Source organism: Juglans regia, chromosome 7 (assembly GCF_001411555.2).
Source record: "Juglans regia cultivar Chandler chromosome 7, Walnut 2.0, whole genome shotgun sequence".
Lineage (NCBI taxonomy): Eukaryota > Viridiplantae > Streptophyta > Magnoliopsida > Fagales > Juglandaceae > Juglans > Juglans regia.
In genome coordinates this window covers 1,344,488-1,361,941 of record NC_049907.1, presented here as the reverse complement: position 1 = coordinate 1,361,941, position 17,454 = coordinate 1,344,488, and the positions used below count along the sequence as shown (strand labels likewise).

Genomic DNA, 17,454 nt, shown 5'->3' with positions numbered 1-17,454 from the left:
TTTAGAATGGAGAGCTAAGATCAATATTATGGTAGTTAAAAACTGTTAATAATATAATATCATATAAAATCACTATTTATTTATTTCATAAAAACCCGAGGCGATGAGGATGTTTAATAACAGTTTTCGTTACGCCTTTCAAAGGGTAACTAGAAGTACTTACAGAACCAAGGCCCAATACTAGAAGAAAAGCTTATCAGTGGAACTAAGGTTGCTGTTTCAAGAGTAGAAAAATAGAAAAATATTGAATTGTTTATTATATTTTATGTAAAAATTTAAAAAAATTATAACATTGAGATGAGACGGGACGAATTACAATCACTTCTCAATCCAATTGGCCCAAGAACATTAAAATGAAAACACTTGTCATTAAAGTGCAGGGCGTAACAGATCCACACAATTCTAAGCAACAAAAAAAGTCATCAAGGGCAGATTTACTGGAAAAGCAATGGAAATAACCAATAATATCATTCTGATGCGGTATCTCTACAAATAAGATTTTTTCTTCCAATAACCCAGGCCAATTGAAGTCTCAACAAATTCAGACAATACTACCTGGAAACCTCAATGACTCCACAAACTTTAGAGTCGTCCACTGCTGTCTGTCAAAATAGTTTCCAACATCCAGAGTTTGCTGTGCATGATAGTTTTGGCTCTATATTCAACATATTTAGTGGGTGTTGAAGATGAATTGAGAGAAAGGGCAAGAGAGAATCCTGTTTCCGGCTCCCTCTTTTGGAATTGGTAACTTACTAAGAAATATAACACATCTTTACAATTGTTTTTAAGAGAGAATAAAATACAAAAGGAGAGAGTGAAAGTCCCAACACTTCGAACGGAACATTACTGTCCATCATCCAAAGTCAAGCAAAAAGCTATCAGCAATATTGAGGAAATCAACTAGGATCTCCTAAAACATGTTCGAATCAGAGGCACTGCTAGCAAAACCCAAAATTCAAAATTGACTTCACAAAGGCATACCTAACAAACTTGTAAGGCAAGTAACTTAAAAGTTGCGTTATTACTAGACCAGAAAGACCAAGTTTCATTATCTGGCGTCATCCATTTTCATCTGGGAAAAAACATCACATGCTTTAACGTAGGAGCCATCATCCATCATAAGAGGCATATCGCTTTCATCCATCGTAATGCTAACTGAAGGCAACCGCTGTACATTGGGCAATGCCAATCCTGGTAAACCATCGACTGCGCTGTCCTCGTGTGGTTCTCTCCGCATTGCAGTTTGCTGGAGCTGTAATGCATATTCCAAGTCCCAGACCACATCATCCATGGTGGGGCGATCAGCACCTAATTCTTGTAAACATTTCTCTGCCGTCTCAATAAATCTTCTTTGGGAGTTTGGATCAATCTGACCCTTGAGTGAAGGATCAACAATCTCTTCAAGCGTCCCTTCCTTCTTGCAGAGCATTGCCCATTCAGCCAAATTCACTTGCTTCCCGGAAACCATGGCATTAATTGCTGGCCGTGCACATAGCACCTCAAGAAGAACCACTCCAAATGCATACACATCAGATTTTTCCGTCAACTGTTGGGACCTAATATACTCGGGATCGAGATAACCAAACGTGCCTTTGACAATTGTACTGACATGGGTCTCATCAAGAGGACCTGTTTTCGAAAGGCCAAAGTCTGCAACTTTAGCAACATAATGTTCATCAAGCAAGATATTAGTCGATTTGACATCACGGTGTATTATTCCCCCAGCAGAACCTTTGTGGAGGTATTGAAGACCCCTTGCTGCACCAATGCATATGTCAAGCCTTAGCTTCCAAGACAAACGAGGCAAATCTGAAGCATATATATGATCCTTTAAAGTCCCTTTTTCCATGAACTCATAGACAAGTATCATCTCAGATCTCTCCTCACAATACCCAATCAAGGAAACAAGATGGCGGTGGCGAATTTTGGAAAGAACCATGATTTCCGTTTGGAATTCTGGGAAGCCTTGGTTTGACCCTGGCTCACTCCGTTTCACAGCAATTTTTTGGCCATTTCTGAGAGTTCCCCTATAGACATTCCCAAAGCCACCCTTACCAATCAGCAACCTCGTGTCGAAGTTGTTTGTCGCAGATACGATTTCTGCAAGAGGTACCTTCAATGCGAGATTAAAATTAGGCAGAAGGGAGCCATTTATGGTTCCCTCAGTCGCCCTGTTGTGCGTACTCCCAACTCCAAATACAGGTATTGGTGACCAGTCCGAGTTTTCCACTGGCTTTTGCTTCCGGCATTTGAAAACCAAAAAGAAGCCAACTGCCAAAAGGCAGATTAGAACCAACCCTCCAAGCACCGAACCAACCAGAAGAAAAAGATGTTTGTTCTTGCGCTCACTCACTGTAGGAACTGAACCCGACGTCTCCAGTATCTCCATTATTTCTAGCCCATTAAGATAGGCATTTGTTACAGGAGAATCATTCCTAGGGCCTATTTTGATATTCATCATTCCCGAATTATCAGAATCAACCACAACGTCGAGGAAAAAAGGGACATTCGTGCCGCCAAAGTCGTTTGAATCGACCTTCAGACTGAATTTACTGTAAATATAAAGATTGAAGGAAAGAACAAACTGAGTTATAGCGACAATGTCGCAGAAGTGAACTCGAACGAGGTGTCTAGCATTCCTACGCACATTAAAACCCCAGGTTATGTTGAAAAAATCAGCTTGCCTGGTAGAATTGATATCCATCGTTTGCGCAGTCTGGTAGACAATAGCAGGAGCAGAATACTCACTGGCAAGACCCGGTTGGTAATCAGGGCTACTGGAATATTGGGTTACAACCTTTGCCTTGTATGGTTTATAGATGTAGTCGCTGTCCGGAACCCAGTTTCTCAATAGCGTGTCGGTTTCCGGAGTGACTTTCGGGCCTCCAACATTTATCCTGTAAATGGTGTATAAAGCCTTAGACAGCACACCCTTGTAAGAATCATTGGTGCTTCCAGCAGCAGTAACATGTAGGGCTGTATTATGGATCAGATCGTCAGGGGCATGGAAGACTTCTATGGCATTTACAAATGCAAACGATGATCCCCGAGGAACAAAATACACTTTAAATTTGCCAGGATTGAGTATGCTAAGTAAGAATTCCTTTATTATAGGAGAGTCGCTACTGTTTTTGGCAGTGAAATTAAGCAACAGTGAGAACCCAGAAGTCCAGACGTCAAAAAGCGATGTGGAGAGATCTGTTGGAGTACTTATGGAGGAGAAAGCAAAGAAATGGAGGCGAAAAAAATAAGTACCAATAGAGTCGATATCGAACTCATACGAAGAGTTGTGCAAAAAAACTCTTGCTGTCTGATACAGAGGTGATGCAGTTGAAGACTGCTTGCTGTCAGTCGCGACTCTGTTCTGATCCGTAAAGGAAATGGAATTGGAAGTCGAGTCACTGGAATTCAAATCCCCGACGAAATTCCGTTGGCCGGTGTAGACGTTTGTAGCAGAGCCGCAATTGATGAAATACTTATCTGGTAGAGAGTAATCTGCCATGGACAGAAACTGGAGGGATGAGAACTGGAGGAGAAAAAAAAGAAGGGCAAACAGAGGCGTATGAACTTGGTGGAACATAAGCTTTTCCATGGAAACTGTGGAAAAAAGTTGCTTGCTTTCACTCGGAGCAAAGCTTATCTGAGAATTCTGGACCTTGAGGTTGAACAAGCTTGAAGGAGTGGTTCAGAATTTGGCCTTTACGGAGGACTTCGCAGTTGAAATATGGACCATTTTAATTTTCCAATATTGACAAGTCTGCGTCAATTTATAAGTCAATGATTTAAATACCCTTTATATTTAATAAACTGTTTACATAAAGTAGAGGACAGTTTCGGTTTTTGAGACCATAAATCAGGTTTGAAAGTAATTGAAACGTTGAAAGCTTTGAACTTTCCAAAATATATGAACGTCTCTTCGCAAGTGGAAAGGGAATAGTTTTTGGGCGCCCACTCCCCACCCTCCTGATTGCTCCGTTATAACAAGTATTTGTAAAATATGTGGTGGAAAATATTGTATATTAATTATTTTCCGTGGGGAAAGAGGGACTTAGAAAGTGGAAAGGATATGATTGCGAGAGAGTGGGCTAAAATCGTCATTGGAACTTTTAAATCTTGTTTAATACTCATTTCATCTTATCATTATAATTTTATCAAATTTTTATCCCACTCTCTCGCAATCATAATATCTTAAAAATTATGAAAATTATATCAAAGTGATTTGATAACTATATAAATCAAATTAAATTATTTTTTTATGAAAATTGAGTTCATTCATTCATCAGAGAAAAGTTACATCCATGACCAGATACATACATGAAAATTCTTAGATCACAAGCCAATTACTACATTTGGAGTTCTAGTACACAAATTCATTTGTGACTGACATGGTCTTAACTACTGTTGTAGTTCTCTACAGACAAACCATTTAAAAGACAGCATTTAGCCTAAAACAGAAACTCATACCCCCACCCACCATAGGACTCTACAGACAAAATGTCCAAGTGCCGACTTTTTTTTTTTTTTTTTTTTAAACTAAACAAAAGGAAACAGCAAAGAAAACAAAAAGATAGATGTGAAAATGACGAATTACAGTTTACATTTACTCTGATAGACTTCGAAATCAGCCATAAAAGTTAGATCTGAACAATTTGATTTAGTGATCCGCCACTATTTTTCCAACGATCAGCCTAGGAAGCATCTTGTGTTGCTCGTGCCTCACAAGAGATGCCGGAAAACTGTAGATCTATCTTTTTAGTCTTGAAAAAAATAAAATAAATTAAGAAAATAAGAGAAATGAGAGAAGGAGAGAGAGAATAGGAGGGAAAAAAATGAGGGAAAGAGGGAGAAATGAAGAGAGAGGAGGGAAGGAGGAAAGGAGAGGGGCCAAAGGGTAAATGAGGAAGGAGAAGGACGACTCCAACGATTTGGAGGATTTCTAAGAGAGAGTTTGAGAGACAGTCATCAAATCAAATTATTGATTTGATATTATCTTCAACAGAAGAACTGGAAAGTTTTCAAGACCATCAAGTTAATTGAAGAAAAATATTTTAGTTATAAAGAGATTCTATAAAAGAGAAGTTAAAAATGCCAGTCATGGTTGAGTCCAGGTCAATTGAAAAACTATAAAGCTTTCAAGACTCTTAAATCAATTGAAGAAAAATATTTTAGTTACAAATAAGTCACATAAAAGAGAAGCGTTATAGTTAAAAATGACAACCGGTTGAGTCCACATCAACTTTACAATGTACATAACTAAATTGATACACAACCCAAAATACAAAAAACCAGTACTTCACAGAGGCAACACCTAACTGAAGTTTGTAGTAGTAGTAGTGTAGATGCTAAAAAACTTGTAGTAGTAGTGTAGGAGCCATCATCCGACATAACAGCAATATCATCGCTCTTAGATGTGCTAATCGAAGGAAACCGCCCAAGATTCTGCGACGACAACGCAGTTGAAACATCGATTGTGCTTTCCTCGTGTGGTTCTATCCGCATTGCAGTTTGCTGAAGCTGTAATGCATATTCTAGGTCCCACAACACATCTACCATTGCAGGCCGATCAACTCCGCATTCTTGTAAACATCTCTCTGCCGTCTCAATAAATTTTCTTTGGGAGTTTAGATGGATCTGACCCTCGAGTGAAGGATCAACAATCTCTTCAAGCGACCCTTCCTTCTTGCAGAACATTGCCCATTCCGCTAAATTCACTTGCTTTCCTGAAAGTGTGGAATCAATTGCTGGTCTTTCTGTTCACAAGTGGCAATTACCATCAAAGGAAAATGACAATAACATTAAGGTGAAAGAGGGGGATGGGTAGGGGTGTAGCTAGGGGATCAAAATTGTTTCTTATTCAATTTTAAACTGAAAAGAGATTGATATCTAAAGTGAGTTCTACAATATTTTTATTTAATTTAATTAATACTGTCCAAAAAATCACCAGGGACAATATTAAATGTTGTAGGGCTAGTTGAAGTCACACTTTTAGTCCTCGAGTTCATGTGCCCATCTCATCCCAATTCTATTTAGATTTGTCCATGGAGATGGAGATGGAGCTATACTTTGTATAAAGTGGAGGTTCAACTAACAAGATGGTGGACAACAAATTTAGTAGAAATTTTTTTCTCATTAGTTACTATTCACTACCCCATACTCTATAAGAAAATAAAAATGAAAAAGTGGAGTGTAGGGGTAAATAATATTTGATGTATAACATTCCTCAATTTAGAATACCTTTATATAGTTTCACATGATCAACGGACCAAGGAGTAGTTTGCACTGTTAATTTCCCGAGCAATGCTACGTACAGTTTCCATTTGGGAATTGCATGTGCAAGTATAATCAATTTTATCTTTAAAATTTTTTAAAATTACAATAATATCATTCTCAAAATGATACATTTTTTCATTTAATGAAGGGTTTGCACATATAATCTTTATTTGGAGACTGTAAATATAATTTCTCTAATTTTCTTACTTGTATTAGCAATAAATCAATGTCCTTTATGATATTGATGTGAAACTACGAAGGTTTCGACCGCCCAAATTCATATAATTTGGTACCGACTTTGAGAACTGAATGAAATACAGCACAGCACAGCACAGCAGCAAGCTGATATGTTGTACGACCGATCACCTGAGTTTACAAAATTGGTCGGTTGTAAAGTAGGAATTTGGACAAAACCCAAATGTGAAAAGTGGAATTCATTTGCAATCATCTCGGTGCCTCATTAGCAATGGGAAAAAAAAAAAAATGTAGAGTCAAATACCCAGTTCAAAAGGGTCCCATACCCAGAAAGTCATTCTCCTTTCTTTCTCCTTGGCCACCCAAACCAACCCCCTACGTTAAGGCCATTGGCTTATGATATTGGAGATTCCAAAACGCAATCTTTTCTCTGCTCCAGCCTTTTGGTTTGAGAGAATATGTATATTTAAGGCTGAAAGAGTTACCAAAACATGGGCTTCAAGGAAACCAACCCCGGAACATCATCACCAATGAGACAGCAACTGTTTTTGGTTCTGCTGGTATTGATCATGATCCTAGTTCTTACACATCCGAGTCTAGTGGATAGTAGAACCCTCGGACCGGAATCCAAGAAGAGGAAGACCGACGATCCCAAGGCTGTTGATGGCCGTGAATCATTGAGAGAAGCTTCATTTACTAGCACAAGTAGTGCTGACAGCATCGGTGTTGGCCGGGTTTTGGCGAGGGACGGAGTCTTTACGTTGGCCTCTGGACCTAGCAGGAAAGGCTCTGGCCATTAGCAATATATATATACATGGGTGCACTTCGGTACGCAATTTCGTTTGACTTTAGAGTTTTCCATATACATATATATATGTACTGTCGCGTCAGACTGCAATTTGTAAATTATGTACTGTTGGAATCGCAGCTTTAGACTAGGCATTTATGGTTTTAGTGTGAAACTTTCTTTTCATTGATTCTATCATATAATAGTGAGTTCATTGTTTCCTTTGTTCTTAAAGTAATATCATGTTGCTTTGTATTGTTATCAGCGGTTTTGGGAGGAAAAGTTTGCCACTCCACTCCCAAATAGAAGGCCCAAGTTCCAAGAACTTTGTAGCTGCACCTTCTCAGGCTGGGTGGGCTAAAGGTAAAATACATACATAAATACATATATATATATATATATATATATATATATTCTTTCTAATCTAGAATCAGAACTTTGCTGCTAACCGAGATTTTCACCTTTTACATACGAGTATATAAGATTTATGTACCGATATAGATTCTTGAAATTTTTTGAAGCGAACGTTTAGACACTCTCTTAGTATGTGAAGATATTAACTTGTGTGCTGATTCATGTGTTTTTTAGGCTTTATAAATGACTCATTATATTGAACTTGAACCCAAAAACAGTTTTAGAATGGAGAGCTAAGAGCAAAATTATGGTAGTTAAAAACTGTTAATAATATAATATCATATGAAATCACCGCTCATCTATTTCATAAAAACCCGAGGCGATAGGTTGTTTAATAACAGTTTTCGTTACGCCTTTCGAAAGGTAACTAAAAGTACTTACAGAACCAAGGCCCAATACTTGTCATTAAAGTGCAGGGTGTAACAGATCCACACGATTCTAAGCAACAAAAAAGTCATCAATGGCAGATTTACTGCAAACTTGACGACCTCAGCAATGGAAACAACCAATAATACCATTCTGATGCAGTATCCCTACAAATAACCCAGGCCAATTGAAGTCTCAACAAATTCAGACAATACTACCTGGAAACCTCAATGGCTCCACAAACTTTAGAGTCGTCCACTGCTCTCTGTCTCAATAGTTTCCAACATCCAGAGTTTGCTGTGCATGATAGTTTTGGCTCTATATTCAACAGATTTAGTGGGTGTTGAAGATGGAGTTAGATGAGTGTTGATGTTCAGAAATTTGATTTTTTTAGGTTTGCAGCTCAACCCATGAATCTATTATCCCTCTCTTTTTAATTGATTATCAACTATTCCTATTTCTGCTACCCTTTGTAGAGACAGCGAAATTATGGATTCAGAGAAAGGGCAAGGGAGAATCATGTTCTCCGGCTCCCTCTTTACGTATTCTATAGGCTGGGAGCACCGCAGGGAACTTTTCCCAGCACTTGAAAAAGAAAATCTCACCACACTTCTATCCAAAAGTAAATTATATATATATATATATATATTAAACAGGGAATTGGTAACTTACTAAGAAATATAACACATCTTTACAATTTTTTTTAAGAGAAAATAAAATACAAAAGGACAGAGTGAAAGTCCCAACACTTCGAACGGAACATTACTGTCCATCATCCAAAGTCAAGCAAAAAGTTATCAGCAATATTGAGGAAATCAACTAGGATCTCCTAAAACATGTTCGAATCAAAGGCACTGCGAGAAAGACCCAAAATTCAAAATTGACATCACAAAAGGCATACCTAACAAACTTGTAAAGGCTATAGTAACTTAAAGTTGCGTTATTACCTGACCAGAAAGACCAAGTTTCATTATCTGGCGTCATCGATTTTCATCTGGGAAAAAACATCAGATGCTTTAACGTAGGAGCCATCATCCATCATAAAAGGCATATCGCTTCCATCCATCGTAATGCTAAATGAAGGCAACCGCTGTACATTGGGCAATGCCAATCCTGTTAAACCATCGACTGCGCTGTCCTCGTGTGGTTCTCTCCGCATTGCAGTTTGCTGAAGCTGTAATGCATATTCCAAGTCCCAGACCACATCATCCATGGTGGGGCGATCAGCACCTAATTCTTGTAAACATTTCTCTGCCGTCTCAATAAATCTTCTTTGGGAGTTTGGATCAATCTGACCCTTGAGTGAAGGATCAACAATCTCTTCAAGCGTCCCTTCCTTCTTGCATAGCATTGCCCATTCAGCCAAATTCACTTGCTTCCCGGAAAGCATGGCATTAATTGCTGGCCGTGCACATAGCACCTCGAGAAGAACCACTCCAAATGCATACACATCAGATTTTTCCGTCAACTGTTGGGACCTAATATACTCAGGATCGAGATAACCAAACGTGCCTTTGACAATTGTACTGACATGGGTCTCATCAAGAGGACCTGTTTTCGAAAGGCCAAAGTCCGCAACTTTTGCAACATAATGTTCATCAAGCAAGATATTAGTGGACTTGACATCACGGTGTATTATTCCCCCAGCTGAACCTTTGTGGAGGTATTGAAGGCCCCTTGCTGCACCAATGCATATCTCAAGCCTTTGCTTCCAAGACAAACGAGGCAAATCTGAAGCATATATATGATCCTTTAAAGTCCCCTTTTCCATGAACTCATAGACAAGTATCATCTCAGATCTCTCCTGACAATACCCAATCAAGGAAACAAGATGGCGGTGGCGAATTTTGGAAAGAACCATGATTTCCGTTTGGAATTCCGGGAAGCCTTGGTTTGAACCTGGCTCACTCCGTTTCACAGCAATTTTTTGGCCATTTCTGAGAGTTCCCCTATAGACATTCCCAAAGCCACCCTTACCAATCAGCAACCTCGTGTCGAAGTTCTTTGTCGCAGATAGGATTTCAGCAAGAGGTACCTTCAATGCGAGATTAAAATTAGGCAGAGGGGAGCCATTTATGCTTCCCTCAGTCGCCCTGCTGTGCGTACTCCCAGCTCCAAATACAGGTATTGGTGACCAGTCCGAGTTTTCCACTGGCTTTTGGTTCCTGCATTTGAAAACGAAAAAGAATCCAACTGCCAAAATGCAGATTAGAATCAACCCTCCAAGCACCGAAACAACTACAAGAAAAGCATGTTTGTTCTTGCGCTCACTCACAGTAGGAACTGAACCCGACGTCTCCAGTATCTCCATTATTTCTAGCCCATTCAGATAGGCATTTATTTCAGCAGAATCATCCCTAGGGCCTATACTGATATTCATAGTTCCCGAATCATCAGAAACAACCACAAATTTGTCATAGAATGGAACATTTAACGCGCCAACATAGTCGTTGGAATCGATTATCTTACTGAACCGACTATAAATATAAAGATTGAAGCTTAGAACATTAGCTGATGTCCCAACAATGTCACAGAAGTGAGCACGAACGAGGTGTCTAGCATTCCTACGCACATGAAAACCCCAGGTTATGTTGAAAAAATCAGCTTGCCTGGTAGAAATGATATCCATCGTTTGTGCAGTCTGGTAGACAATAGCAGGAGCAGTATACTGACTGGCAAAATCCGGTTCGTAATTAGGGCTACTGGATTGGGATTCAACCTTTGCCTTGTCTTGATTATAGATGTAGTCGCTGTCCGGAACCCAGTTTCTCAATAGCGTGTCGGCTTCCGGAGTGACATTATGGCCTCCAACATTTATCCTGTAAATGGTGTATAAAGCCTTAGACAGCACACCCTTGTAAGAATCATTGGTGCTTCCTGCAGCAGTAACATGTAGGGCTGTATCATCGATCAGATCGTCAGGGGCATGGAAGACTTCTATGGCATTTACAAATGCAAACGATGATCCCCGAGGAACAAAATACACTTTGAATTTGCCAGGATTGAGTATGCTAAGTAAGAATTCCTTTATTATAGGAGAGTCGCTACTGTTTTTGGCAGTGAAATTAAGCAACAGGGAGAACCCAGAAGTCCAGACGTCAAAAAGCGATGTGGAGAGATCTGTTGGAGTACTTATGGAGGAGAAAGCAAAGAAATGGAGGCGAACAAAATAAGTACCAATAGGGTCGATATCGAACTCATACGAAGAATTGTGCAAAAAAACTCTTGCTGTCTGATACAGAGGTGATGCTGTTGAAGACTGCTTGCTGTCAATCGCGACTCTGTTCTGATCCGTAAAGGAAATGGAATTGGAAGTCGAGTCACTGGAATTCAAATCCCCGACGAAATTCCGTTGGCCGGTGTAGACGTTTGTAGCAGAGCCGCAATTGATGAAATACTTATCTGGTAGAGAGTAATCTGCCATGGACAGAAACTGGAGGGATGAGAACTGGAGGAGAAAAAAAAGAAGGGCAAACAGAGGCGTATGAACTTTGTGGAACCTAAGCTTTTCCATGGAAACTGTGGAAAAAAGTTGCTTGCTTTCACTCGGAGCAAAGTTTATCTGAGAATTCTGGACCTTGAGGTTGAACAAGCTTGAAGGAGTGGTTCAGAATTTGGCCTTTACGGAGGACTTTGCAGTTGAAATATGGACCATTTTAATTTTCCAATATTGACAAGTCTGCGTCCATTTGTAAGTCAATGATTTAAATACCCTTTATATTTAATAAACTGTTTACATTGAGTAGAGGACAGTTTCGGTTTTTTTGAGACCATAACTCAGGTTTGAAAGTAATTGAAACGTTGAAAGCTTTGAACTTTCCAAAATATATGATTGTCTCTCCGCAAGTGGAAAGGGAATAGTTTTTGGCATTAATTCGGGTGGACCAATTTGCCACCCTCCTGATTGCCAAAAGTCGGGAGTGTTCTGGGGTTGATAAGAGTGTTTATCTTATTTTATTTTATTTTATTTTATTTTATTTTATTTCATTTCATTTCATTTCATTTCATCTCATCATTATAATTTTTTAAAATTTTTAAATAAAATAGTATTGATGGATCAGACGATTATTTATTTTCCGAATGGTGCCACTTGTTTTAATCGAGTACGATTAGGAAAAAATTATCTTCTATGGTATGTGTAGTGTGTACACGACGGCGGGGGTAGGATAAAAGAGTTTAATTACTCATCATTTTCACACATCATATTTATTTTTATTTTATTTTATTCTTTTAAAATAATGTAATTTTTTTACTGATCATCCATACATCTTATATTTGATAAGAAAAAAATAAAAAATTATGTATAGTATATAGAAATAATAAATTCAATTTTTTCAAAGACAATTGGCGTATGTTTTCTTGGCAAATATTATAAAAGTTTCAGGAGGAGGCAGAATTCCTGACCTGAAAATATAAAGGAAATTGTGTTGCAAATGGATTATGAAACTTTAGTGCCGCGGGTAAAATTTTTTTCTTTCTCCTCCATTTCGTAGTTCTCAGTTGGACTGTCTCGTTGTGCATAAATCTAAAGTTCCAAACTTTTTTTTTTTTTATTTTATTTTTTATTTACATTAGCAGTTTTTATAGCCATAATTGACTTGTTTTTTGGTTTCTTTCTTTGATCTATAGTGATTCTTATACTTGCTTTGTGTTTTCCTATACTTTGAAGTTGAAAGGGATAGAAAATAAAATATAATATAAAAGAAGATAGAGAAGAAAAAAAAGTAAGATATTCGTGGACTTGACATCACGGTGTATTATAATATTATTCCCCCAGCTAAACCTTTGTGGAGGTATTGAAGACCCTTTGCTGCACCAATGCAAATTTCAAGCCTTTGCTTCCAAGACAAACGAGGCACATCTTAGGCATAAAGATGATCCTTTAAAGTCCCATTTTCCATGAACTCATATATAAGTATCATTTCAGAGCTCTCTTCACAATACCCAATCAAGGAAACAAGATGGTGGTGGCGAATTTTGGAAAGAACCATGATCTTAGTTTGAAATTCTGGGAAGTCTTGGTTTGACCCTGGTTCACTCCGTTTCACAGCAACTTTTGTGCCATTCCCGAGAGTTCTCCTATAGACATTCCCAAAGCCACCCTGACGAATCAGAAATTTCATGTCGAAGTTGTTGGTCGCAAATTGGATTTCAGTAAGAGGTCTCTTCAACTTGAGATTCAAATTAGGTATACTTCTCTTCTCCCTTGAGTGAAAAATCCCTCCTCCAAATACAGGAAGTGGTGACCATTCTGAAGTTTCTACGGGCTTTGGATTCCTGCATTTGTAAACCAAAAAGAGGACGGAAATGAAGATGCTGACTAGAACCAACCCTCCAAGAACTGAACCTAGTACAAGAAAGACATGTTTGTTCTTGCGCACGCTCACTGTAGGATCTGAACCTAACTTCTCCTGTATCTCCATTATTTCTACTCCATTCAGGTAGGCATTTGTTTCAGTAGAATCATTCCTAGGGCCTATACTGATATTCATCGTTTCAGAACCATCAGAATCGACCACAAAGTCGAGGAAAAAAGGGACACTCGTGCCGTAAAAGTCGTTTGAATTGACCTTCCAACTGAGGCTGCATTTTATGATCGTTCAGTAGGAGGAGCCGTTGAGGACTGACAGAACCAGAGGAGAGAGAAACGCTCTGTACTTCAAAAAGAACGTTGAGGAGAGAGGAGCCGTTGAGGAGAGAGAAACCCGATCGCCGCCCCTGTCCGGCGAGTGGCCGCTCACCGCCGACATAGAACGACTCGCCGGGCTCAGGCGATCCCGCCGAGGGTCTTCCGGCACGTTGATCAGCACCCGATCACCGATCTCCTTCATCCGATCTCCGATCTCTTTCCGGCGAGTGGCTGCTTACCGCCGACACAGATCGACGCGCCGGGCTCAGGCGACCCCGCCGAGGGTCTTCCGGCACGCTGATTAGCCCCACGCCTCAGTCTTCAGGCTATGGCCAATGACGGGTTAGCAGTTGATCTTCGCCGATAGAGCTGGGAGCCGCTTGTGGGAGGGGATACATGGCGGACGTAGAGCCACTGGTGGCAGGTCGCCGCATCTTTGCCGATGTCTCCGCAGCACCTCAACCATTGCCTGAAGTGGAGGTTGTGCTTAGGCCACCAAAGATAATAGAAGGGGAAATATGCTTTATTTTCTCTGCAGAGGAAACAGAGGCCACTGCAAGGCCATTTCGATTTTCCATTGTTCTGAAGTTCCTCCGTCAGAGACCCTCACTCGACTCTATAAGGTCTTTCATCCGTAGTCGATGGGGTTTATCCTGCTATCCTGTAGTCTCGGCGATGCAAAATCCAAGAAATGTATTCATCAGGATGTCGAAAGAAGATGATTTTAACAAAGCTCTGTCTAGAGAGTCATGTGAGATCAATGGCGTCTGCTATAGGCCTTTTGCATGGTCTCCAGATTACACAGAGGAATATGAGTCACCATGCGTGCCTGTGTGGGTTTTCTTGCCTGGACTCCCCCCTCATTTTTATCATGCTTCGGTACTGAAAATGATAACGGCGCCAATTGGAAAGTTCATTCGGAAAGACAATCCGACCACATGCGCTACAAGAACTGATGGAGCAAGGATTTGTTTAGAGGTCGATGCCTCCTGAGATTCGATTACTCACTTCTGGTTTGGATGTCCAGGACTGCCTCACAGTAGGAGACAAGAAGTGATCTATGAAACATTACCTGCTTATTGCTGCAATTGCCACCAACAGGGCCATAATTCCAAAACATGTCGTAATGGTAAAGACCATACCAGGAAAGGGACTGGGAACCAAGTTTGGGTCAAGAAAGGATCTTCAGCAGAATCTAAGACAGAATTAGAAGCTGGGAAAAATCAGATGGATGAGAATGAAGCAGGAGGATCTTCGAAAAATGAGAATAATACAGGCAAGGGAACAGGGGGCCAACTAGTTTTTCAAAAGAATGGAGGCGAACAAGAAAAAGTGCAACATGACACACACGACCTGCATGAAGTAGAAGAAGAAGAAGAACGTAGCGAGCTTAAAGGGGCGAATGATGATCTACCAGAGAAGTTTCCTGCCCCCTCCACGCAGTCAATAGAAGAGCAAGTTGTTGAGGACATAGGGAAAGTTTTAATTGAGCAAGAGAGCCTGCAAATCATTAAATCTACCTACTCTCTACCAGACCCACAAGAGGTTAGCACAGAAGCTATTATTCCAGTTGTGAGCAAAGTAACGGAGTCGGGCGAAGAATGGGAGAATCCTCTGATAAGCCTAAAGAGGAAATCGAAGAAGAAAAAGGCAAGATCCTTAGCAGTCAGTGTTAATGAAACGTTTATGATTGCATATGAAGAGGGAAGAACGGATGAGATACTATTTTCCCATTCTGATCACGAGAGTGAGAGAGACAAAATCAAGGATGATATGCGCAAGGAATACTGCACAGATTCTGAGGGCTCCAACAACCCCAGAAAAACAGGCCAGAAACGGGGCTCTACTAGAGTGGTAATTCGTCCTTCCAAATTTAAATTATGATCAGTCCTATTGTCTTTTGGAATATTAGGGGAGTAGGCACTTCTTATAGGAGGTTGAGGAAAATTATTAAGCAATTTAGCCCTAATATCATAGCTTTAGCTGAGCCCTTTTTGTTAGAGGATAAAATCCCGTCATTCTTAGGAAGATTTAGTTGCAATTGTTTTGTCACAAATGAGGTGCATGGTGGTAAAATTTGGTTGATGTGGAACTCATTGGTCTCGATACAGTGGGTGGCGGGGTCTAATCAGTTTATTACTGTGAAAGTATAGGAGAATGGTCATATGTTTCTACTATCTATTATATATGTGAAGTGCAACCGTAATGATAGAAGAGAGCTTTGGGCGGACTTAGAGAATATGGGGACTGCCAGAATTCCTTGGGTTCTCTGCGGGGACTTTAATATCATTAAGGACGATTCAGAAAGAAGAGGTGGGCGTCCTCGTCGTTTTGTAGCCATGGAAGAATTCAATCAGTGCATTCAAACCTGTGGTCTTTTAGAGATGTGTTCCAAAGGCCCGAATATGACCTGGTGCAATGGTCAAGGAGGACAAGCGCGCAGCTGGGCCAGGTTAGACAGATGTTTTATTGATACTAATTTTCTTAATTCTTTTTCTAATGTGTCTTACCAGGTTTTGGCGCGCTCTACTTCGGATCACTCCCCGTTGATCATCCAGATGGGGGAGAATTTATTCAGGTATGGTCCTAGTCCTTTCCGCTTTCAATATATGTGGACTGATCATTTGGATTTCTATAGTTTTGTGGAGGGAGTGTGGAAACGTGAGGGCCTAGGGCATGGATTAATCAACCTAACCTCTAAATTACAAAGGGTTAAGGTGGCTTTAAAAGAGTGGAATAAAAGTGTCTTTGGTAGGACTAACATCATAATCAAGGGTCTAGAGGCTCGTATTGATAATCTGGAAAGCCGTCTTCAAGTCTCCTTTAATGCCGAGGATGACTCTGACCTTTTAGCATCCAAGCTAGAACTTTCAATATGGTTGGATAGAGAGGACACTAGGCTTGCTCATATGGCCAAGAAAAGCTGGTTGAAAGATGGGGACCAGAACTCTAAATTCTTTCATGCTTACTTAAAGGCCAAACTGCATAAAAGAGTTCAGGAGATGAGTATGTCAGATGGTAGGGTCTTACAGTCCCCTCTAGACATTCATAAAGCTGCTGTTGATCATTTTCAGGAATTTCTGGATCAGAGTAGTTACCGTGCTCTCCCGAATTTGAGTGACTTGATCTCTCCCATTATTACTAATGAGGATAACTTGACTATTGGTAGAGATCCTTCTATAGAGGAAGTAAAGGATGCTCTATTCTCTATTCCCATGTATAGTAGCCCAGGGCCAGATGGTTTTGGATCAGGTTTTTTCTGAGTTTGTTGGGACTTGGTTAAAGATGATCTTCTTTCAGCCATTGTTGAATTTTTCCATAGCCATATGCTCCTAAAAAATTTCATTGCATCTTATATTGTGCTAATTCCGAAGGTGGAGAAGCCCTATAGCTTTGATAAATTTCGGCCTATTAGCCTTTGCTCCGTGGCCTACAAGATTTGTTCAAAAATCATTGTGGCTCGTATGACTAGTTTGCTCCCTAGAATGATATCGAAGGAGCAATGGGCTTTTATTCCAGGCCGCAATATTTTTGAGAATATCAATTTAACTCAGGAAATGGTCCACTCTATTCATAGGAAATCCATTGGGGGCAATGTTCTGGTTAAGCTTGACATGTCTAAGGCTTATGATCGTGTAGATTGGAATTTTTTATTACATGTTCTGTTTAGTTTTGGGTTCTCTCCTAATGTTTGTGACTTGGTTAACTCTTGTATATCCTCGTCGTGGTACTCCGTCATGATGAATGGGACCCCCATGGGTTTCTTTAAGGGAAAGCGAGGCCTAAGGCAAGG

At 40.0% G+C, this 17,454-nt stretch overlaps 2 protein-coding genes across 4 annotated transcripts; both read right to left on the bottom strand.

The window, feature by feature from the left end:
• Positions 1 to 691: 691 nt before the first annotated feature.
• Positions 692 to 3,714, bottom strand: LOC109009125 (probable receptor-like protein kinase At2g23200). The gene is made up of 2 exons (XM_018989495.2): positions 2,685 to 3,714; positions 692 to 2,552 (listed from the first exon to the last, which is right to left on the bottom strand). The coding sequence occupies exons 1-2, from the start codon at positions 3,590 to 3,592 to the stop codon at positions 1,049 to 1,051; spliced, it is 2,412 nt and encodes an 803-aa protein (XP_018845040.1). The 5' UTR covers positions 3,593 to 3,714; the 3' UTR covers positions 692 to 1,048.
• LOC109009126 (probable receptor-like protein kinase At2g23200) lies at positions 692 to 11,678 on the bottom strand. Of its 3 annotated transcripts, none has more exons than XM_035692657.1 (2): positions 8,980 to 11,678; positions 692 to 935 (listed from the first exon to the last, which is right to left on the bottom strand). In XM_035692657.1, the coding sequence occupies exon 1, from the start codon at positions 11,544 to 11,546 to the stop codon at positions 9,003 to 9,005; it is 2,544 nt and encodes an 847-aa protein (XP_035548550.1). In that variant the 5' UTR covers positions 11,547 to 11,678; the 3' UTR covers positions 692 to 935; positions 8,980 to 9,002. The 3 variants fall into 3 exon arrangements, with proteins under 3 accessions (XP_035548550.1, XP_018845044.1, XP_018845042.1); XM_018989499.2 differs by lacking the exon at positions 692 to 935 and adding an exon at positions 6,703 to 7,239; XM_018989497.2 differs by lacking the exon at positions 692 to 935 and adding an exon at positions 8,686 to 8,886.
• Between the last annotated feature and the right edge of the window lie 5,776 nt (positions 11,679 to 17,454).